This window comes from Cynoglossus semilaevis, chromosome 14 (assembly GCF_000523025.1).
Source record: "Cynoglossus semilaevis isolate Cse_v1.0 chromosome 14, Cse_v1.0, whole genome shotgun sequence".
NCBI classification, from domain to species: Eukaryota; Metazoa; Chordata; class Actinopteri; order Pleuronectiformes; family Cynoglossidae; genus Cynoglossus; species Cynoglossus semilaevis.
In genome coordinates this window covers 791,428-815,784 of record NC_024320.1, presented here as the reverse complement: position 1 = coordinate 815,784, position 24,357 = coordinate 791,428, and the positions used below count along the sequence as shown (strand labels likewise).

The window sequence follows — 24,357 nt, the reverse complement described above, 5'->3', positions numbered from 1 at the left end:
GCTTTGGCCCAGAGGCAATGTCTCTTTCATTGGTGTGGAACCCCAGGGTTCACCTCCTGGGCAAGATCGAATCCGGGTTAGGGTGGTTGGTACCTTCCAGTGGACTCACCACCTGCAGGAAGGTTCAGGGGGTCATGGAGAGGTCATGGAGACTGCTGCCCCCGTGACCAGGTAACGGATAAGCGGTTGAAAATGGATGGATGGATTCCCAGAAAGGGAACTCCCAATGGATTAATAAAGTTTTTATCTTTTTATCTAAAACCACAAGTATTTCTCTGTCCTCATAGAATAAAGATACAAGCACTTGTGATGAATGCGGTCCGCCCTTGTAGAATTTGTATTTATATAAAAAAAAATCATATTTACCAACCACTAATTTGTTTTCTCAATTATGTTTTATGAGTTAACAATTTGGAGAAACAAATTAGTAAAAATATGTACGTAATTTTCCAGGAGACGGGGTTAGAAAGTAATGAGCGGAAAATCACAGCAGCCCACGTTCACCAGCCACTCATTCACTTCCTAATGAGATGTTTTTATTTAAAAAATTACACAAAGAGCAGAAAATGTCACACGGCTCTTTTTCAAACTGCTTCCGTCTGGTTTCTGCGGAGCTCTGAATCCCTCTCGGCTCCTGTCGAGGCGTACGTCTCTCTCTCTCTCTCAGTGTGGATTAAAACACAATGGATTTGTTTTTGATTCCCTTTAATCAGACAACATTGACTGTCTCTGTCACAGACACCTAGCCCACTCGTGGGGTCAACGCGTCCACTCAGCCACTACGCCGAGTGAGAAGGAATTAATTGCCTGCTGTCCATCTGTAGTGTTTCCATACAGTACGTCTGAAGATTGATGGCCCTCTTTAGCATGAAACTGGGATGTAAGCTGGCGTAGCACAATGGTTTCTCTGTGGTGGATATCAAACAGAGGTGGGTGGTAAACTTCCACCATCTGAGAGCTTCCTGCTCACCAGGCGTTTCCAATCCTCACCCTCAGAACAACACTGAACAACTTTTTCCTGCTTCTATAGAGAACTTTTAGCTTTTTAGCATTAAACATGCTTGCTTTGTTTAGTATCTGCATTTAACATGTAATGGGATTGGCTGCTGGCCTGTTTCTTTGTTCTAACATACACAGAGAAAAGCTAGAGAAGCTTCTAAAAGAACCTGCAGTTCAAGAAAGAACAACAGAGTCACAATTAGAGTAAATGTACATGAACTCTAAGAAGAAATACATTTAAGAGAATCATTTAATTTAGACAATAGAGACAATTAAGCATTCACACTCTATTCCTTGCTTTAAGCCTAGGTCTGATCATCATCTTTCTACTGTGTGGCCTTTTTTTTTTGACGATGATGATTTTGACTTTGGCTACATTTTAGCATCTTGTATGCAAAGTGGTTTTGTTTAAGCCTAGGTCTGATCATCATCTTTGTGGCCTTTTTTTTTTACAGGTAAGTTAGACCTAAACCCCACAACCAACTTCCTACTGATGTCCATCACTTCTTTGGACCTGCAATTAAAATATATATTTTTGTAATGACTTTCAAACTTGGAATCCAAACGACACAACATAAAACAACCTAACCTTGAATGGCCAGGCAGTGCATTCTTGACTTCTCATGGTTCAGAGTTTAGCCTAATAGTCACTAAAGAAACACAGCATTTCTTGTTTTTGTCTTGTTGTGTTTTGCAGGAAAGCATTTTGACCAGTGTGATTGTAGGGTTTTACCTACTAATGCAACAAATTTGGCAACTTCAGTTGGTAATCCCTGGTCTTAAAGTGATGTTTTCATCATCAAATGTCTGGTACAAAAAAAAGGTTTATAGTTTTAAACACGGTACAGTTTTTGATGGGTGAATTTTTACCTATTTGATTCATATAATAATAGTTTAATACATTTTATACTTTTCTGTTGGTGAATTATGTCTACTAGATTAGTATACCCACGGGGTATACCTCAGTATAGGCGGTATATATATATATATATGGATATATATATCTGGGGTGTTCAATATCTGACCATTACCCCTTTAATGTAGTCCTCATTCCCTGTCAATTTATTTTTGAAATGGTCCCTGATATATGTGATTACTAATGTCCTGATGGCACACTACTCATGCTTGACTTGCCAAAGTCGGTACTCCGTTTGTACAGCTTCAGATGACCGATGTTGTGTTTGGTTTTTAAGCACTCACCCTGCCTTGATTTCAAAATAGCTGCCCTTTCTTCTTTCCTGGCACTCTTTCTCATGTTGAAACGAAGCACTTCATCTCCTTTCTCGTACTCAAAATTTCTGTTTTTTTTTTTTTGTTGTTTTTTGTATGATTTCACTTTTGAAATGCCTCTGTCATCTTGTCATCCATTGTGCCTGATCGATGTGGCCCTCTACCTTTTGGAATGTTTTCTCCTTAAAAGAAAAATATCAGGAAACATCATTATTTATCCACATTTCAATTGATTTTATGATACACCAACTGTTCCAGTATTACTTACTGGCATATTAACAGGCACCTCTGAGGGAAATCTTGCAACTCTTCTGTACCTCAGAAAAAATGGCGAACAATTTGTAGTGGTGTGCATTTTTGAGCGAAAACAGTGTTGCGTCTAGATATTGATCTCAGTCATCTTACTGCACAAGGACTAGCTTTTTTAAGTGCTCAAGAATGGATATATTTCTCAGTTATCAAGTTATGGTAGCACAAGGAAAGAGAGCACCAAAGACATACAGAGTTAACTAAATCATGTCACCCCTCCCACTTGATGTTATCATTGGTCTTCTCAAATGGACCATTTGTCTGTTGATGATATGCAGCTGTAACACTTCGACATCAGCTCTCAGTCTGTCTGAAGGACAGACATCAATCATGTTACAGTACCATTTTGAACAAGGTCAACCTGTCAAAACCACTAAGGTCATTAGATAACAATTCAATCTACTTTCATATTTATTTACATATTGTATTATAGTTTTAGAATAATAATATAATTTCAGATACAACCAGCTTATTAAGCAATGGGTTGTTATTCCAGTTTGTTTCCCACTTGCTGACCTACATATAAAAATGTTTTTTATTATTTGCATTGGATGTGCAATGTGTGTTCCTGTATGTGTGCCAGGTACTCACCTAAATAGATTAACTTGGAGTATCGTCACTTAGCTCATTTATGTGATACATTTTTTATTTCCATTATTATTTACTTTCAAGGGTTGTAGGAGCTTGCGCAATTTGGAAATTAGCATCACAGGATGCGAAAATATTTAAATTAAAATACTTTTGTCGATTTCGATTATCAACATGTAATTTAGATTTTTTTTTTTTTTTTTAAATACAAGCGAAAACACCGCATTCTAGACCAGTGTTTCCCAGCCTTTTCTCAGCCACGGCACATATATATCATCAGGAAAAACCCCACAGCACACCACCAAACAAAAATCCCACAAAATATATAAGTATATGTAATGAAAAATAATACTCTTCTAGTGTAAATGACCGCATAATGACTAAAATCTCTGCCTGTTTAGTTGAGGACAATGCTGATATACTGGCAGGAATTGAAGAAAGACACTCACAAAGATCTTCTTTAACAGCTGATTTTTTTTTTTTTTTTTGGTTTTCCTAGCCATCTGCAGAATAGTATTTAATTGTCCTGCCTTTCATGCTTTGATGAGCAAAGAAAAATTATATGCAATAAATAAATAATAGATTTCAGCCTAATTGGTAAAATTGGATAATTTTTCACGGCACACCTAATAATCTCTCACGGCACACCGGTTTGCCACGCCACAGTGGTTGGGAAACACTGTTCTAGATGTTCATATATATACAACATTTGCTTTGTTAACAGTTATGGGGGATAAGCGATGACGTATTCTAGTGGTTTTTCTTTTGTGGGCATGCACAGTACGCAAAACATACTAATCGGACAGAGAATAGAAATCCAGGACAGGACACCAGCCCACTCTGGATCCACATCCTAGTTTCACACAGTGATTTGGGCAGTAACCTTCACACATGTTCAACCACGTTGAACCGCACTGACAGAGCAACACCAGCAGGGCTTCATGTAATCTAGCCAATCATGACGAGTGTCAACACACCCTAATTGCTCTAAAATGGATCTGCTGTTTCCCTTTGATTAAGTCTGAATGAATAACAAACAAATCTCATTCAAAATGGCTGTTTTTTGTACATTGATTTTTATTTCCGGCGGAAAAGAGTTCTTGACTGTTTTTAGGAATCACTAATGACCTATATCATTTTTTCGCCGTGTTGTTTTAGCTTCTTGCCATGCCATGTTGCTTTGAGAATCACAGTGGTCTTATCGCTTTTATTGTTTGTTGTGAGTCTGGGATTGAAAATAAAAAAAACCTGGACGCCATGTTGAGATGTTGGGGATGTTTGACCATGCTTTAGTACTTCCCATAAATCCAGTCATAAATCAAAGATTGTTATCAGTACTGGTGAAACCAGAGCAGCACTGTGTTCATCTGCCAGCACAGAGTTACCGCCCAGTTGGGAAGATGAGACAGGAGCCGGTAGTTGGCGAAGTAGCTGTGCTAAGTGCTTCCATGCAAACGTGGTTTAACTAAACCAAACTATACATGATCATTTTTTGGAAAAAACATTTGTTGGCGAAGTAGCTGTGCTAAGTGCTTGCATGCAAACGTGTTTTTGTTTTGTTGTTTTCATGTTTATGTTATCAGTGCTGCTTAGATAAAAAAAAGTGAAACCGGGTAAGGAATAAGAAGTTACATGTCGATAAATCAGGAATTAATCGACATGTACAAAATTATGAAAATGTTGTCCCTCAAGTGAGCTTTGCTGGTTTTTGAACAGTATCGGATCTTCAGGTGTCTTTGTTAGACATTAGGTGATGAACTATGAACTGCATGACCTCTAAATTGTTGGATATGATTAGTTTTCTGTTTTACATGGAACCAAAGTGAACACTTTGCACGTATGAGTCATTTGAGCACAGACAAACAAAAAAAAAAAAAGAATTAGGCAAGATTACAGACAGATGAAGAGGACGATGAAGGCGACCGTCGTCTTCTGCCAGAATGACTCAGACTGTCTGTTATCTTTCAGCCTTCAGCCTTTCTTACTCTTTTTTTTTTCCTTCTTTCTCCCTGAACTTTTGACAAGTTTCGACACGACATGTCAGACCTGGGTTCTCGCCACTCTGTCTTTGCTCCTCGTGTCCTCCTGTGTCCTTTTCCTTGACCTTCTCTGTCCTTTCACCTCCTCTAAATATGTCAGTGTCTCCTGCGGCAGATGTTGAATCATCCCCCTACTCAGTATCCTGCCATGTCTGACACAGTGATGCGTCAAACACAGCGGCACCGCTGAAATCCGACATCTCTACACTTTCACATGAGATACTTGTTACTGATTCGTACTTAATGACTAATGAAACATTAGCTCATTTGCTGTTTCTCTCACGTCAGAACACTTTTCTTTGATTCATTTTCTCCACCCTGGTTACTGTTCAGGTGTGTCAAAGAAATCTATAATTATAAGACCCGCCTCAGGATATGGTGCTGTAGCTATGTGTTTCCTAACAGTTGATGTGGTGAGAGTTGAATAAATGATTACACCCGCTCATTTAAAATTGTCTAAATAAAATTATACTTTAGAGAGAGAGAATTTGTATGTGTGGCCTGATCCATGTCTTCAAGTTATATGTGGACCTCTCCTAAATTGCCTGAATCAGACTGATGCAAACTCTGTACCCATGATGCCAGACCAAATCCCAGAGTGGTTCACATGCTGAATAGGTCCATAAATATGCCTACCATGAAGTTAGTATTTGGTAATATTTAGAAATAATGCTCCATGTAGACTTGTGATGTCACAATATTCACTTTGCAAATGCGCTTAGCAAATTAGTTTAAATTTAAATTTGCTTTAAGAACATGTACGTATATATAGAGGGAGAGTTTTTGTTCAAGGACACCGGACGCTCATGGTTCTCTTTTGTCTCCCACTGTGATTAGGGACTGGGATTAGAGGAGAATCCCGGACCAGAAGAACTTTGGAGGTTCGCTGTTTGGAGTAAGGAGCTGACCTTTGACCTCGAGCAGCTGCAAAGACGCACGGAACAGGAGCTTGACAACATACAGTCACAGTGAGTGTGAGACACAATCTTTGTAGACTGAGATTAACAAAACTGAATGTTAATGTTCACTAGTCAAGTCAGTATTTTACTCCAATCTGACCTGTTTCGGAATCAGCAAAAATCAGTCAGTATTTTACTCCAATCTGACCTGTATCGGAATCAGCAAAAATCGTTGTGAAAAAACAACAATTACAATTGTCTTTTATATTGTCTGCACACTTTCCTCTCTTTTTAAAACAATTCAAATACATGTATATATCATCTTCCTGAAAACTGGACTCTGCATTTTATATATATAAATATATATATATAAAAACAGGATTATGTTGTTGTTGTGAGTAGGAGGCAGTTTGCTGTGTGTGGAGTTTGGTCACAGAGCTGGAAAAACCAACTGTAGGAGTTTCACTGTATCTTGTAACAGCAGCAGGTTCTGCACAAAGTGAGACAACAACTCTGTGTGTGTGTGTGTGTGTGTGTGTGTATGTGTATTTTTCCATGCTTATATGTGCGTGAGAGAAAGAGAAACTGTGACAGAAGAACACAGAAAATGAAAATTAATTGTTCACTTAACACATTTTTGGTCCCTGTGAGTTTTACAGTAACCAAGTCTAATGTTTCATATGTTGGTCTAAGGCTCAGATAAGAAAGAGTTTCTCTCACATTTATAGTAACTGCCTGAAAAATGTTCATAGTCAGTGACACACGTAGCAGTCTCCACGACCACCACCCAAATCCCACTGCACCGTACCAACCCCCCTGAACCTTCCTGTGGGTGGTGAGTTCACTGGAAGGTACCAACCGCCCTAACTGGGATTCTTGCCCAGGAGGTGAACCACACCAATTTTGCCTCAAGGACAAAGCGCCACCTACAGTAAGGGATAATTAAGCAGTTTAAATTATTGTTGATATAAAATATATTTTTTATTCTAAAATAAATAGAATACTATTTATTTAGTTTTATGCCCATATGAACAGCCATATAACTCACATAATTTTTATACATACAATTGACATAGACGCCAGATATAGAAAAATATTGTATAAGGCTGACAAACATAAACATCTCACTTACTGGTTTATGAACGCACACTCTGGTAGTAATACCAGATACCCCTCCCCTCTTGCACCGAGTGACCCTGTAGGTGCCCCCTTCCAAACAGCAGGGGGCACTCTTCTCTGTTGAACTTACGCTGTCCTTCAACACAAGGGGCTTGAGTCATCTGTCCTTCAACACAAGGGGCTTGAATCAGTTCAGAAGATTGTGGAATCGATATTGAAGGGGCGGGAGGTGATCGCAATGCATTGATGAATCGATATTTCTACGCAATCCTACCAAATGGTGTGACTGAGGTGAACATTAAATGCAGTGGTTTAAATATCGCTGGTTCTCTCGAAGGAATGTGGTGCACGTCATTTTACAAAATAAAACTTCATTTTCCAGTCAGACGGGGGTTGTGTCAGAGCAAGTTAATTTTGTAAACATGTTTTGTAAAGACAAACGCAAACAGCTGTTCATTTTTATTAGGTGCCTTTATTGGATTGTTTCCTGGCATTCAGCACTGGCCTCTCTGTTTTACTAAGTTTTTGATCGTATCTCGGCCAGGTTGCATCCGTAAGGGGTCTGTGCCACACAACACAACCAAAAGAACCTGAAATGTTGTTCTAATGTTAATTCTGTCAACACCGGTGGGGTTGTGGTTCTAAGGACGTTGCCTCACCCTGTTCTCTCCTCCTGCCAAGATTAGCAGTTTGGCAGTATAGCTGTTCACCTCATCTCACTTATGTCAGTCCAGGCAAGCTAAAACACATTCAGGAGTCAAGGTTGGAACACACACAAACACACCGATGTTATGAAGGCATTCCTTAAAACTGTCTGAGTTCTCAGTAACCCCTAGTTATCTCTGCCAAGACTGACTGTCTCCTTTCACAACAGGTGAAAAAAAGACTGCTCTGAAATGAATAGATCCCTGATTAAAAACTGTTGCCCCTCCCCGTCTTCGGGATTACTGGAAGAAAAAGACGTCACTTTGCTTTCATTTTGTCAGGGTTTTCCTAGGATTATGGAACACTTAATAACAGCAGAATGAAGACGCTCCAACATTTAGCAACACGGATAAAGTGGCTGTTTTGTCTCCTAGTTGACTTTAAGCTGCACAAGTCAAGTGCTTTGGTGTTAAGAACTTCTCCAAACTATTTCTTAAGCGTGATATCTTTGTCCTGCTATCAAAGCTCCTTGCAGCTCAGTCTTTTATCTTTGGATATTGGGAGGTTCTTTTTTACACCAAACTTTTCAAATGGGAGAATTAGTTGTGTTCCAAGTCACGCAAAGTCCAACTACAAACCTTGGCTTGGCAGAATAATAAGGTCCTTTAACTGCTTAAGATAAATCCTGGTGTCATTCAGACCCAGGCACTAACAGACACAGTGAGAGTTTTCTTCTGTTTCCTTCAGACTATCCACAAAGATTTAAATCAACATTTAAATATTGGTTTAATTTGTTAAAAATATGTTTCTTTGGCAATGAACCATTTTTAATGTCAGGTCAATATAAGAATAAAAGATTTATTTTCGAATGGATTTGATTTTTGTGTCAAATGTTGTAGTCCTGTGAAAACTTAAGGGCCAATAGTGTCTTGGTGGTTAAGGAAGTGGATTTGGGTCCGGAAGGATTTAGGTTTGAGTCCACCAGTTGCCAAGTTACCACTGAGGTGCTCTGAGCATGGCACTGTCCCCACTCACTGCTTACGTTGCCCCCTGCTGACTTTGGTGATGGGTTAAAAGCAGAGATCACATTTGGTGTGTGTGCAGTGTGACAAATAATTCACTTTCCTTTTTTTGATGAACTTTGGTGATGAATATTTTTGGACAAATTTAATTATATGTGACTGTGGAAAAATAGGTTATTTCACTAACAGGAGGACAAAGTACTGATTTTTACTCCAGACTTAGAGAAGAGTGTTGAGAAGTGAAGTCTTGTTAATTCAGTCTGTCTATGTCTGACATCTTTTTAAGTTTCCTGACCTTCATGACACCTTGATGACTGAGAATCTACGTTGATGTGGTGATTTTTTACAAATTTATGCCCAATATATAGCCCCACTGTTTTGACTTCATGACACCTTGATGACTGAGAATCGACGTTGATGTGGGGATTTTTTATGCCCAATATATATCCCCACTGTTTTATCTCTTCCTTCATAAAGGTTCAGAACACCCCGTGTCTAAAAGTTACAGATATAATCTTAAGATCTTATTTTGTTTTGGGTTGTTTTTTTTCATGGTTTTAAAATGTGAGTTTTACAACAATGTTATTACACATCCTTCGATGACATTTATCTTCCCCACAACAGTGTCTCATAGTGGTCACAAGAGGTGCTGCAATCAGGGTGCATCTTGTCTTTAACAAGATTTTCTTAAGTTGAACCTGAACTCTACGACGTACGGATGGGTACTCAGGTCAATACTCGGGTCATAGTCATAGTCTAAGTCTAAGTCATAGTCGCATCGAACTTGCATAAGACTAGACATAAGAACAGCGGCTGTTTAGACTTGCTAAGTGCTTTCTGCAGTGCTAATGGTATTCTATTATTTATGCAACATTTCTTTAACCTTTGGTCACCATAAAACTTTATGGAAATCACTCCCTCTTTCACATGTCAATCAAACGATTCCTTGGCCAGTCTTCATAGAGTGAAGCATAAACAAGTTTTCTTCAATAAAGTGACATTCCATTAATAATAACTGTGGCTGAAGATAGTGTGGGCGTCGTTTTATCTGTTTGCATCTTTGCCTATTTAGCTGCAGCGAGTTGAGGTCGTGAACGACGTATGTGCTCGGTGCGTGTGGTGGCGGTTGTTTGGAAACCTGATTTCACACACATACACGGATGCAACATAGACGTTTAAAAATGAACAAGTAAAAAACAAAAAAAAATTAAAAAATTTTTAAAAAATTCCATGAAATGTATTCAATTTAGTAAAATATGTTTTAAAGCATTTGAACACATGTTGATTTAAAATTAATGCCTTTCAGAGGGAGATCTTTAGGCCATTATTGATCCACATTATCAGCTCTCTGATCAAATGTGGGCACAAAAGGGATCGTGGCCCTTCACTTTTACTAGCAAAAATGTTCTCTTAATTTCAAAGCAGTGTTCTACAGCATAAGTTCACAAGTGACTTTCTTTGGGGGTTTCTTGGAGAGGTTTCTTTATTCATCTCAGTGCCTTTTTTAGACTCTTTAGTTTGGGCATAGGCAAACTAAGGCCTGGGGGCCCGATGCAGCCCGTTCAGCTTTTTAATCCATGTTCCCCAATAGATGGCGTAGAAAATGATAAAAGCATTCTATTTATTATGCATGACTTTTACATGCCATTTATCTTAATTCACATTCTATTTATTCCTGACCCGGCCCGCCTGTTCAGTTTTAGTACAATTGTGACCCGTGAGTCAAAAAGTTTGTCCACGCCTGATTTAGTCAGTCCGGTTTTAAACTTGCAAACTTGTTGTAATAATGGAAACAATGAAAGTTAAAGTCCCTGACCTCTTGTCTCCCTGGGCTCTGAAACAGATTCCGTGTCCAGCGTTAGTAATGGGATCCATGAATCTTTAAATCAAGGATCAGTGCCTCTTCATAACTCCAGTCATGGAGTGAAGTTAGTGCTGAGGTCCTTGAAAACCTCATCAACGCTGCCTATTTCTGCCGATGTCCATTCACTTGATGCAGAGAGAACCTGGCGTCTTCACATCCTTCATCAAAGACACTTCTTGGAAGAGACGCCTTCTCCTTTTCCTCTTCCTGCTGCTGTTCACAAACAAAACACTCGTGCTCCTATTCGTCTTCCTTGCTCACTCTGTCACGGAGGTTTAGTGACCCCCGGTGGACAGATGATTCACGACAACCTGCTGTCTCAGTGCATGTCCTCTCACCTGGGACTGACTTTATGTCCAGCAGTAATAATGTTGTTAATGAGTCCATATGTAGAGGAGAGGGCTTTCTTTATGGTCACGGCCTGCTACTGACCTACACGCACACACACATACACACACACACTATTCACACTTCTTCTTAACTACCACCACTATCAACTGCTACTTTTATTCTTCTTTTTATTCAAACCTTACTGATACAGGTGGTTTCATTCACACTGATTTACTGAGTCAAAGTTTGAAGAGAGTGAACTTTTTTACTACCATTACTTTCTGAAGTACTCTTATACTACTAACAACTTTTAGGTCTTCATCGGTACTTGCAGCTGCCATACCTCTACTACTATGTAAGATTAAATGGAAAAAATCTCCTCATGAAAAACACACGTTTCTTCCTTGACCAAATAATGTTGTTTTCATCGATACACACTGAGCAGTACAGCTAATATAACAGCCATGATGATCAGAGCATATTGTGGGATTGATGAGTGGTCATGTGGTTCTGGAGGGCGTGGCTAAAGTGTGACTGGCTGCAGGTGTCACAGATGGAGGTCTGATATTACCAGTTTATTCCATCTATAATCTCTCCACCTTAAATTTCCGCCTTTTTGTTTCCAGACTCCTACACATCCAAGATCACCAGCAGGTGTTAAGATCTGAGCTTCTTAAACTTCATCAGAAGAAGAAGGAGACTGAGGAGCAACTGAAGGGAGCATTTAACGTCCAGAAAACCACAGTACGTGACCAAAAAAAAAGAAGAGACAAATTACTTTAGTTATGTTATTGACAGAAGCAAAAAACAGGGAAGTGAAATGGACTTTTGAAGGTTGTTTCCCCCATTGTCTCCCCCAACAGTTCCAGTTGTGTGCTCATCAGGAGCTTCAGGCCCTCATTACTGAGCGTTTGGTCCAGTCAGAGGGACTGGTCTTCCAGGAGGAGGCACTGTGCACCCTCCATCATCTGTTAACCCAAGACCTAAGGCGGTACCAGAAGGAGACACAGAGACTGACCCAATTCACAGAGAAAATACAGCAACACTCCTACAGGTACCCGAACACAACCCAGGATTTGTGGTATGCACATAATTTGCAAAAATTAAAAAAAAAAAAAATCTTGTATTTACCATTCTATTTTCAGCTCGGAGGTAGAGCAAAACGTCATTTACAGAGGTGGTGACTGCAGCGTGCAGAGAAAGAGTGAAACGGAACAGCACAACAACATGGTACAGTTCACTTCACGGCATTTTCTCTACACTGTTTAAAATGACTTTTTATTATTTATTTTGTTAGTATAATTTTTTTGTGCATTTGTGGAGGTTAAAACTGCAGCACTGACAGGATGTTGCTTATGCAAAGAATGTAGAAAAAAAAAATTAGGGCTTTTTAAGTTTTCGTGTATAGATGATGCTAATGCAAAATCAACACTGAATAACCTGTCGGCAACAGAACAAAAACAGAGTTTTAACAGCGCCTGTATAACCAACTGACGCTACAACGGGACAGGGCTCAACTGCTCTCAACTTTAGCTACCGTTCTCTCTCCCGCTCGCTCCACGCACATATACACACACAGCCATTCACAGACAGACATACGTTACTAGTATAACACACAGTAGCCTACCAGAAAAGTCACTGATCGCTAGCGGTATGAACTTCGTTAGCTCGTAAAAATCCATAAATTAGCTGCATCATTGTTTTAGCCGCAGGGTTCAAAGAGTGTGAAAAAATTTGCGGCTTATAGTCCGGAAATTATGGTACAAATTTTCTCTGTGGATTTTGGTGTTGGGGATTTTGTAGCTAACCAAGTGACGCAAACTTGACCTTACCATCCAAACTGGATGCCTTACATTCTAGACTGTTCTTAATAATAGTGCACGAGTATGTTTTGGTTTTTGAATGGGTTCCGTTCTTATACAAATCCATTTGAAAAGTCATGCCTTTGTTATGACGGTGAACAAGAGCCGAACAAGAGTTGAACTGAGCTTTGTTCAGCTACAGATTTGGACAAAAGTAATGAAAAATCACCACAGAATAAATAACAGCAGAGAACAATAAGAAAAAAAAATCAGGTGTGTCTTTGTGTGTATGTCTGTGTGTTTGTGTGTGCGTGTGCGTGTGTGTGTGTGTCTGGCATTGGTCCAGCTGTTGTCAGTCTTTCTCAGACAGTCGGAGTAGAGACGAAGGAAACATCTGCCTGCTCGTCTGGCTCTGTCTGTCACACACACACACACAGATGCAAACACGCGCACACTCACACACTCTCTCCCTTTCTCCTTTACCATCCTTAAAAAAAAAAACCCCCCAGCATAATAAACTGACACAGTCGTGACAGCAAACGACGAGGGAAGAAACCTGGTTTAGAGTCTTATTATAACAGAAAACCTGTCAAAGTGTCATCACTGTTTAACTCACAAAGCTTAAACACACAACAGCAGCCACGGAGCTCGCAGCCATCGCTCTTTACAAACACTACACACACTTCACTTGAAGTCGACTTCAACGAGACAGCACAATTGGAGTAAAACTGCATCGAAATATTCTCTATTTGTCACTTCTAAAGCCCGTTAAAAGGCCCTGATACAGGTGTCCAACAAATGATCAGGAAATTAAAACTGTCACAAAATGTTAGGTTAAAGTTTTATATCGAATAGTATCGTCTTTTGGAAGGACCAGAATGGACTGGATTAGAAATTATAATCAATCAGTCCATTTCCCCAGTGCGGGATCAATAATGTAATCCTTTCTAACCTAACCTAACCTAATTGAATCGAATTTAATCTAAATTCATATAATTTAATATAATCTAGTTGAATCAAATCTATTCTAATCAGAGAAACAGCGAAAGTCCCAATTAAAAAAAAAACAAAAACTCCCAATGTTGAGATGGTTTGAACATGGGCTGAGGAGTGATGGTGGAGATATCGAACAAATGAGGAAAAGACCCCAGAGAACTCTATGGCTGTAGTGATGAATGAGATGTGTGTATTGGAGGAAAGTCATTGAGTTAGATGGAGATGGATGATCAGCTGTGGAAAGCCCTGAAGTGAGCTGCAAAAAAAAATTTATAAGAATTAACAATGTCTGATCCACAGTTGGTGATTGTCAGGTTTTATAAATTGGAAAAGTTAAAAAAATGCCTTGTAAAGGAGCGTAAACACTCACCTGTGGCTTTTAACTTTTGACCAGAGATTCCCGAACTATTTGCCACAACTCAATAGTGTGGCGGTAGAGATCACCAGGTCACTGTGGAAAATTATCCAAGTTAACTTACAATAACGGACAGAAAAACCAAGTACTCTTACACTAGGTGGCAGCAGATGGCTATAAACACTAGAGAAGAGAGACACTTTGAGCTGTCGAAAAAGCTCTTAGTGTCTTTCTTCAATTCCTGTTACTCTATCAGTCTCGTGTTCAACTAAACAGGCCCAGGTTTCATACTGACTAAATTTTAAGTATATTGAAACTAGAAGGTCATTATATTTTTTTTACATATACTCTTTGTGACTTTTTTTTGTGGTACCCCAATGGGATTTTTTATTTTTTTTAAATGTACAATATTTGCCTAGGCTCAAAAAACGTTGGGGAAACTGCTCGTCAGAACAAAACAGTTCTGAATGAGGAACAAGTAGAAATTTACAACTGACAGTGACCATAAATAATTCTCATCCCTAAAACAATTTATTACTTAATAACAGGTGAGTGGCTTGATGGTATATAACCCTCGGGAAAGGTTAAAGTATCTCATTACTGCCATCCAAATCCAAACTGTCCTGCTAATTTATGCCCAAATGGCAATTTGTCCTAACAGAGACATTATAACCTTGCCATCAGATTATTTGTGGCTCATCCTTTAGAATATGAGCTAGGATTTGTACCATCATGCATCATCAGGATTAGATATTAATTAAGTAGATTTATTTAAGAGGCTTTTCAGCTTTAGGGAGACGGATTTATTAATTGTTAAAATGAATGGCCTGCACACAAACGCACCTGTTAGCAGTGAAGGAGTGTTTGCATTCCAGACTTTTAGCAAAGAAAACAGCAAAAATGATAGATTGTGTTTGTTAACTCTCAACAAAAGGGTACAAAAACACCAGATGTAAACTCACCAGAGTGCTGTACAGAACCTCGTGTTCAGTCTCACTTTAATCAAGGCACCTTTGTAAAATGTTACCTTTTTTTTTTTTCACTCGGGGTAACAAATGATTTAGCTTGATATCTTGTTACCAAAACAACAGAATTAAACAGTAACTGTTACTTTGCCAAGTCAGCTGTGTTGTAAACAAAGCTTTTATTTTGCTTATGTTTTATTTATAACAAAGTAATGCTTTTTTTTTTTTAGTTATTCTTAGCTTGGATTCCTTAAAAAACAAACAGATATCACCCCCTTAAAAAAGTTAACTCACGTCACCCCACTTACTTCTCTCCTTCTGTGTTATCCCTACACCTTTAATCATTCTTAAAAATGGAGCTGAATATTCATAGCGTTCTGCGGGAACTCCAACTTTCAGGTTGCCGACGTTGCCTGCTTTCTGATTGACATATCATGTCTAGTCAAAGCTGAAGACAGATGCTCACCGCACTGATGATCCAAACATCAGCGTGACATTCGCTGTATTTCCCAGGGTGCTTTGCCATCACATATCTAGGTCAGATGGCGTTCGGCTCTACACCATATGTCTATACTGTAGTCGGACCTTGGGGAATACTGAGCCATTGTGCGCTTGTGTGTCCAGGGCTTTGGGGAATGTAGACCTGGTTTTTCTGAATATAAAGTACTTAGAACAGTTGCAAACAGTGTAGGTCTCTGACTGAAATGCAAAATTTGGGATAGACAGTATTTTAGAATCAACAGCCAGAAAATTTCTTTTGAAAGCTATTGTGTTACAAACAGACTTCTTCTACTTAACAAAGGCCTTATCTTTCAAGATATGTGCTTCCTAGGAATCTATTTTGAATATATATATATTTAATATTTTAAATATATACATATATATGTATGGAGTTGTAAGTGGAAGAACAGTTACAGCGTTTTCTTTTTTTAATACTTCTATGTCCATTGACAGAGGAACATTAGAACTTTAATTTACCATGAAAATATTCAAACATACAGTTGAACTGCATTCATATATTTTCACCTGTCATTTTCTAGAAAGCAAGCATTTATGTCTTTACCTGTTTGGACAGCAGTAAAACATCAAATTATTAACTTGCTTTAAGTACATTTTTGATTTAGCTTACGAAACCAAACAATTCACGGACAGACGATATGGTATGAAAACCTCTGATAGCCATCAGCTAAGACCCAATACTGGCCTGGTCGTTATAATACCATAATGATCATAAACCCCAGACTTTTACCCCCGCTTCTCCCTCCCATCCTCGCTGCCATCCCAGGCCCCAAAATTTCTCCCAGGAGAAACTGCCAGACGAGTCCCTGGATTAAGGCCACTCGGTGCTTTGGACTCTGGAGCCATGAAAGTTAAACCTCTGGCTGCTCGCCACTTCATTTTTGAAAGTGCCGTTGACCTCTGTGTCATGGGGACAGTTAATTAAAGCAGGATTTATTCAAGTAGCCCTTTGGCAGAATGAAGTTAAAACGCTGTCAGTTTTTGAGTTTGTGAGTTTTCTAGTTCCTCTGTCACAAATGTGAGTTTGTCCCCTTTGTATCAGTTTATGTTTTTTGTTTAATTTGTGTATTAGAAAGTAGGATGCTGCGGCTCAGGGAGGGAAGTGATTTTTTTTTTTTCCAGATGAGTGAGCAGATGTTGCAGTTACTCAAGGGGGATTTATGTCAGGATGCAAACTCACGCACAAACATTCACACCGGACTTCATGTCATTATGTATGCATTCCAACAGTCAACAACATGCGCACACACACACACAGACACACGCACATCCTTTAGTTAAAAATTCACTTTTAACTATTTGCATGCTATGTTCAGTGAATAATTAAACATTTGAAATAATGATCCCACAGCTAACGGTTGGATTGTATAGACAAGACTTTCTAATATGTGTGTATATCCATATATGTACATGTACATAAATGTATTAAAATACATAAATACTTGTACACATATGCATATATCATATATATACATATATGTACATTGATATTACATACTATGCTAATATTTGGCGGATATTAACAGACATCCCTTATATATATATATATATAGTATATATATATATATATACTATATATATATATATAGTATATATTCTAGGGATGTATATGTATGCTTTTTTCATTCTTATTCTGTATGCCTACAAAAAAGGTACATTTCAAATTATATTTACAATACTTGCTCTCTATCCATATTCAGTGCCAGATAAAACTGCATGGCCATGGTTTTTCTACACCTATACTTAATTGTGCATTTTCTTTCAATCCAGTTGGTGGCAGTAGTGTCCATAGATGTGGATATGATTAAGCATGCATTTCTTTTTGTTAATTTTGCATTCTTGCATTTTTTTTCTCGAACAATTCATTTGAGACCAAAGTTTCACCTTTATTTTTAATTTATTAAATATAATTTTTAAATTGTTTGTTTTTATTAAGTCATTAAAAAGTCATTACTGTATTTTCTAGACTAACTCGCTCCAGATTATAAGTCGCACCTGTGTTTTCTAGCGGCTGCCAGTGTGAAAATAACACTGGACATTTAAATTTTCAGTGGTACAGGTGTAGCAGATACTGGTACACAAGCCTAGAGGGCCCTCTAATGGCTGTCAGTGGGAAAATAACCAACGTGAGACTATGTATTTTAATATATAGTAGAAGGATAAAAAAGGGTGACTTATAGTCCAGAAAATATGGTACAAACTTCAGCAATTATTTCCATAACCAACAATAAAAGAAAAAGGTGACTGACGGAGCAGAACCAGATTGACAGCTCACAGTTTTCTGAGGTTCTGCTTTGTGTTCCGCTCCTTAAGCATCTGCCTATGTCATCTTCTTCTTAGACAACAAGCAAAGAAGATCTGACCTGGAAAGCCCTTTATAAGATCCCGTCTCCACGCGTGATCTATAGGTCAAATCTGCGTAGATGTGGAAGTGTGAAAGACCTCATTTATAAATTCTCTGGTCCAGATTCTGTCTCAGCTTACGGTACTCTACAAAGACCTTCTTCTGGCCTGGCACAGTCTACGAAGTGGGCATCCACAGAGGCTGTAAATTCTAATTCTAAACCATTGAGCAACATTGAAAGTCCAGTGCCGAGCATCACTGTGACGCCCCCACTAAAAGAAGAGTTCCAGTCCATTGACAGAAGCTTGAAAACCACTCAGATCACTGCAAGGATTGATTGTCCAGTAGAAGGCGATCTTGAGAAGATTGTTTCACCAGCAAAAAGTAAAACACAGGCCACAGACTGTGGTGGAGACTCCATGGCGGACTCTGGCATGGGATCGGTAAGAAAAACAGCAGCTCCACCGCAAAGCCTTTTTCCATAAAACAAAAGCCTTCCGAGGTCACCTTGACGACAGGCCTCTGCAGGTCGTCAAGTGAAGCCGTGCATGACTAAAAACATCGCTCTCAATCCGCATGATGACTTGAACAAAATTAACCCCGTCGTGAAGCAAAGCACTGGCTCCTCCGTCATACTAATCAACATGGCCTCACAGCTCCGCCACTCACTCACCTTGGTGATTCTTTCATGTTGCACTTTCTGTGTTCGGACTAAAATAATAACCGTCTCACTGCGTAACTGTGTTGATCTGCACTGCATGAAGTGATTGTGACACGTGAACCCATGTCTTTGTGAAACTTTGCTTGGTGAGATATAAAAGACCTGCAGGTTATTGGGGTTTGCAATAACCTTACTGGTTCTCACATGTCCGCAAAGGCTGCGTTGCAAGGATTTTTGGCTTGGCTGTGCTTTGTCCTTTGACTACAGGTCAGGACGTACACATCAAGACCAGGTCCAAAGTTTGTGTTTCACTTGATATACAAATGCAATGTTTGTTTGTTGTCACCGTCTACTTGATTACAATCCAAAATACTCTAAACTTAAATTTCTAGGAGGAAACTAAAAGTCTTTGATAAAAGCAATCAAATACTTACTCTTCTTCTCTTTCTTATCCAGGAGTCTGAATTGGATAAGCAACCTGACAGTCCAACACTGGAAGAACCTTCAACACCCAGAGTCCTGTCCATCAACCAGAACCCAAAATATCAGCTGTTCCTCAGCAATGAGCTGAGGACCAACGGAGTGAGTAGCAACAGGGAGGCAGAGGCCCCGGTAGTCAGTGCACCCATGGCAGAGAATGGCCCCAAGATGTCCCGGTGGGATAACACTAGACTGGGGCCAAATCACTACAAAGGATCTCTGGAGTCTCTGACCTCAAGGGACTGGGACACAACATCTGACAGGGTGAGATGGGTTATTGTGTGTTTTCATAGGGGACATGTTTAATGAAAATGAATTTTCATTGGTATGACGTGTCAATTAAATGTACTTAATGTGCTAAGAAAAAGGATGTGGATAATCTACTTCACTAGTTAATAAACACTGCCCTCTGGAGGACAAAACGTTAAATGGCCTTCCTATGTACTGTTGATAAAGTAATTCTCTAGAACAGAAATATAGTTGAGTAATAATTCTTAGTCTTTGGCCTTCCTATGTACTGTTGATAAAGTCTTCCCTAGAACAGAAATATAGTTGAATAATAATAAAATAGTCTCTTAACTGTACAATGTAGGGATCTTGAACCTTTGCATTGAATTTATTTGAATATTTTTTTAATGAAGTAATTTACACATTTTCTATTTTATTTTTGGCATCCTTCTTTCGTCACAGTTTAGAGACTCTACTTTCTTTCGGACAAAACAGAAATATCAGGTTTCTCATTGGTCGTCCCTCTCCGCACCTGTCTCCACACTGTCACACATTGTACTTTTAGTTCTGCTTTTAATGGAAGTCATTTGATTGATAATTTAAAAAAAAACACTAAACATGTGAATCATAGATACTGTGCAAAAACATGATTTTTTTTACACCCTACTGTATATTTATAACAAATATATTCCACATGTAATTCAAATTTACAATGAAACCCAAACTATAAACACAATTGATTTCATAAATTGATATTGAATACAAATTTACAATGAAACCCAAACTATAAGCACAATTGATTTCATAAATCTGATTGTTATATTTAGTTGTTGATTTTTTTTTTAGATTTTGACCAAAACTAATGTGAACATTACAATCCATGCACTATTTGACTGCTGGTGCATTCATTACAACATGGCTGCCAGAAGGGGGAGCATGGACAAAACTACACATTTCCAATCCAGTTTGGACCCTCCATGTTCTATCAATTAAACCTCCTTTCAAAAATATAGGTTTGTTTTTCATTGCGTTACTTTCGGCAGCCATGTTTTCACTAAGGCCAAACCTACCACGGGCAATAATTGTACTATTAAAATGAAAACAACCTGTCTGTTCCAAAAGCAAAACATTTTTGGACATTTATTATTGGTCATTATTTTCTTATCTGCAGCTGGGTGTTGTCGACAGCCCTCCCAGAGCTTTTAACAGTCCCTACATAACAACTGCCTCCATGGAGTACAACCCCATGCATCGAATGTCAGAGTTCAAGGTTTGTACTTGATTGTTTTAATTATTATAGTCGTAATTATTGTTGTTGTTTGCTGATTATATATATGTGTGTGGGTGTGTATATACATATATAGATATGTAAATATATATATACACACATATATACAAATATTGTTTTTGCTGGAATTCAATTGTTTTAATGTATTTTTACCAGTGCCAAAATTATATGGAGAAATTAATCACCAAAACATGTAATGTCGTCGCCCAAATGTATAACCCTAGTTCCAATTTCTACCATGGATTCTCAAATAGAAAATACCAATGCACACTTTGTCTGTTTTCCAGGTCCAGGGTGGACTCTCTCCTGCCACTTCAGAAATGAACCTCTACAGTATGAACTACCGCAGCACTAGTCCAGTGGGCGTGGCAGCCACAGCCAATCTTGTTGCTCCTCGTACCAGATTCTCCACCTATGACACTCTGAGGAGAAGACCAGAGGTCAACACGCAGCTCAACCCTGTAGGTGGAACACGTTCAGGGACACATGCTTATTGACCTGTTTGAATGATTTGTGGAGACTTTTAATCCTGTCCTGATCACCTTTTAGAAATAGTGACCAATATCAAAAATGATTGAGGACAATGTTTTTGGTTTTTGCTTAAAATTGGCATGTTCTGGTCTTACTACAGAAAATTTGGACTGAACATGAAGGCCTCTCAGGCTTCTGTAGCAAACACAGCACACAACAACTCCAGTGGCACACTTAGAAACCTTTTTTAACAGTCTGTGCTGCCCCCTACAGGCGGTATCCACTCACTACAGTATGCGTTCTGCCACCCTGGGGGCCCCCAATAAAAAGGACTACATTGAGGAACTGACCAAACAGCTGGACTCCTGTCAGAAGGTGAGAGTGGTCACCTGACCAACCAGTCAACCATCAGATGGAGTCATGTGACCAAACCGCTCTGATCGTGGTGTCTGTGTTTCAGAGAAACCAATTCCTGGAGGCAGAGAGCGTGGAGATGGAGAAGGAGAGGAACCAGATCAGGTGTGTTCTTTTTTCCTCCTTCCACTTCTTTTCTTAAAACAGACAGTGGGTTAAGAATTTGGCATCTTTACATCTTTCTATCTTCACGTTTCTTAAAACAGACAGTGGGTTAAGAATCTTCATGTTCGTTTAATAATCGTTAATTATTAAATCGATCGTTTAATAATGTATTTTCCAAAAGAGCTTTAATTATTTTTTTTATGTTTTTGTTTGAATATCACACCTTTTTTAATGTCTTTTTTTAAAACATTTGTTTACAATTTGTGTCAGTTTCTTATAATACATCTATTTGTCGATTTTCTTCATTTTTTATTTATTCTAAATATGATCTTCTCTCCATAGTTTACTTTTGTTTTATTTTTCTGCAAGTTTTAGGATGTTTAGTTTTCTCTTTCTTTTTTTCTCGACAGGAATTATATGTTTTTGTTTTTGTTTTCACCTCTTCTGCTGCAGGTTTGAGATGCGTGCTCTGCTGGTCAACAACGAGGATCTTCTGAGAACCAACACTCAGCTGAGCAACGAGATGAAGAGGATGAGGGAACAGATGCTGGAGATAGAGAGAGAGAACCAGTCTTTGGCAGAGAAGTACAGAGAGATGGAGGTGTGAAGGAGGAAGAAAAGTAGATGTGCGTGTGTGTGTGACTGACACTGACACATACTTCTCTTGCGCCTGCTCCGGTTCCAGATCGAGGTGAGAGAGGCACGGGACATCATGGTCGAGGCCAACACTCAGGAATATGCCTTCAACTTCCTGCAGCAGTCGCTGAAAAACAAGATCCAAGACGCAGAGGTAAGACCTGTCAGGGGCAAAAAAAATGTCTCCATTTCACGTTTTGTTTCAGTTTAACCTGGACAGACAGTGACATTACGGTTTGTAATCACAATAATGCAGACTGATTAAGATTGTCAGGGACAAACATTTCCCTGAAGGTTAGAAAGAAACTCCCTAAACAACATACCATCAAGATGCACAATAATGACTAAACTCCATCATCTATCTGCTGTTTTTGTCTTTCAGTTCTAGCAGTAGGAAAAACATTTCAGTAAATATCATTTAAATGAGTCATCCTGATTAATCGTGATTAATTACCATTACCATTTGATTAATCAGATTTAAAAAGTAAGATTTCAAATGTCATTATGTTACATATTGTGTTTAGGACAACCTGGATAAACAAACCCTGCACGCTCAGAATCTGGCTGAAAAACTGTGGCTAACAGAGAGACAACTGGAGGAGCTGGAAGTTGACAAAGACACCAAGGATAAGAAGACATCTGAGCTCAACGCCACCATCTTTAGGATGGAAACTGAGGTCAGACGGAGTTGGTTTTTTTTTCATCCCTAATATATAGAAAATTTAGTTTTGAATTAAAGGGGCATTGTGTTCTGTTCTGTTCTGTTCTGTTCAGCTGAGTGAGGCTCTGCAGGTGTCCACTCAGGCCACAGCAGAGATAAACCTACAGAAGAAGCTGCGAGAGGATGCACAGTTGAGGGTGGAGGAGCTAGAGGAGTCTCTGCTGGAAAAAGACCAGGAGCTGCAGAGACACCAGGTCCTCGTCAGCCGGCTGCAGGGAGAGGTACTAAAGCTCACACATACTGTGATGGATTAATAAAGTTATTTCTGTTTATCTGTCTGTCTATCCATTCATCCATCCATCCATCCATCCATCTATCTATCCATCTATCTATCTATCCATCCATCCACCCATCCATCCATCCATCTATCTATCCATCTATCCATACATCTATCATCTATCTATCTATCTATCATCCATCTATCTATCTATCTGTCTATCTATCTATCTATCTATCTATCATCTATCCATCCATCTATCCATCTATCTATCCATCTATCTATCATCCATCTATCCATCCATCCATCTATCTATCTATCTATCTATCATCTATCCATCCATCTATCCATCTATCTATCTATCCATCTATCTATCCATCTATCTATCTATCTATCCATCCATCTATCATCTATCTATCCATCTATCTATCTATCCATCCCTCCATCTATCCATCTATCCATCCATCTATCCATCTACCCATCTATCATCAATCCATCCATCCATCCCTCTATCTATCCATCTATCTATCCATCTATCCATACATCTATCATCTATCTATCTATCCATCCATCTATCCATCTATTTATCTACATCTATCATCCATCCATCCATCCATTCATCTATCATCTATCCATCCACCCATCCATCTATCCATCTATCTATCTATCCATCCATCTATCCATCTACCCATCTATCATCAATCCATCTATCTATCTATCCATCTATCTATCCATCTATCTATCTATCTATCTATCATCCATCTATCCATCCATCTATCATCCATCCATCTATCATCCATCCATCTATCATCCATCCATCTATCATCCATCCATCTATCATCCATCCATCTATCATCCATCCATCTATCCATCTATCCATCCATCCATCCATCCATCCATCCATCCATCTATCTATCTATCTATCTATCTATCTATCATCTATCCATCCATCCATTCATCTATCCATCCATCTATCTATCTATCCATCATCCATCTATCATCCATCTACCCATCTATCATCCATCTATCCATCTATCTATCCATCTACCCATCTATCATCAATCCATCTATCTATCTATCCATCCATCTATCCATCTATCTATCATCTATC

General features: G+C 38.8%; 2 protein-coding genes across 4 annotated transcripts in view; one reads left to right on the top strand and one right to left on the bottom strand.

Moving 5' to 3' along the window:
* Window positions 1–24,357, bottom strand: part of LOC103389085 (ephrin-A5-like) — a 1,154,841-nt gene that overhangs the window by 1,072,329 nt on the left and 58,155 nt on the right. The gene's annotated exons all lie outside the window — the stretch shown is intronic.
* LOC103389048 (cingulin-like protein 1) overlaps window positions 1–24,357 on the top strand; it is a 48,181-nt gene that overhangs the window by 17,860 nt on the left and 5,964 nt on the right. For 2 of the 3 annotated variants that reach the window (XM_025062753.1, XM_008324310.3), the window contains exons 2-15: window positions 6,003–6,133; window positions 11,671–11,788; window positions 11,908–12,098; window positions 12,190–12,274; window positions 18,022–18,468; window positions 19,143–19,430; window positions 20,566–20,664; window positions 20,970–21,143; window positions 21,427–21,528; window positions 21,614–21,672; window positions 22,126–22,273; window positions 22,358–22,462; window positions 22,833–22,985; window positions 23,083–23,250. In XM_025062753.1, the coding sequence (XP_024918521.1) occupies window positions 6,003–6,133; window positions 11,671–11,788; window positions 11,908–12,098; window positions 12,190–12,274; window positions 18,022–18,468; window positions 19,143–19,430; window positions 20,566–20,664; window positions 20,970–21,143; window positions 21,427–21,528; window positions 21,614–21,672; window positions 22,126–22,273; window positions 22,358–22,462; window positions 22,833–22,985; window positions 23,083–23,250 (2,268 nt within the window). The remainder of the gene's footprint in view (window positions 1–6,002; window positions 6,134–11,670; window positions 11,789–11,907; window positions 12,099–12,189; window positions 12,275–18,021; window positions 18,469–19,142; window positions 19,431–20,565; window positions 20,665–20,969; window positions 21,144–21,426; window positions 21,529–21,613; window positions 21,673–22,125; window positions 22,274–22,357; window positions 22,463–22,832; window positions 22,986–23,082; window positions 23,251–24,357) is intronic. The other variant, XM_025062754.1, reaches the window with a different exon arrangement.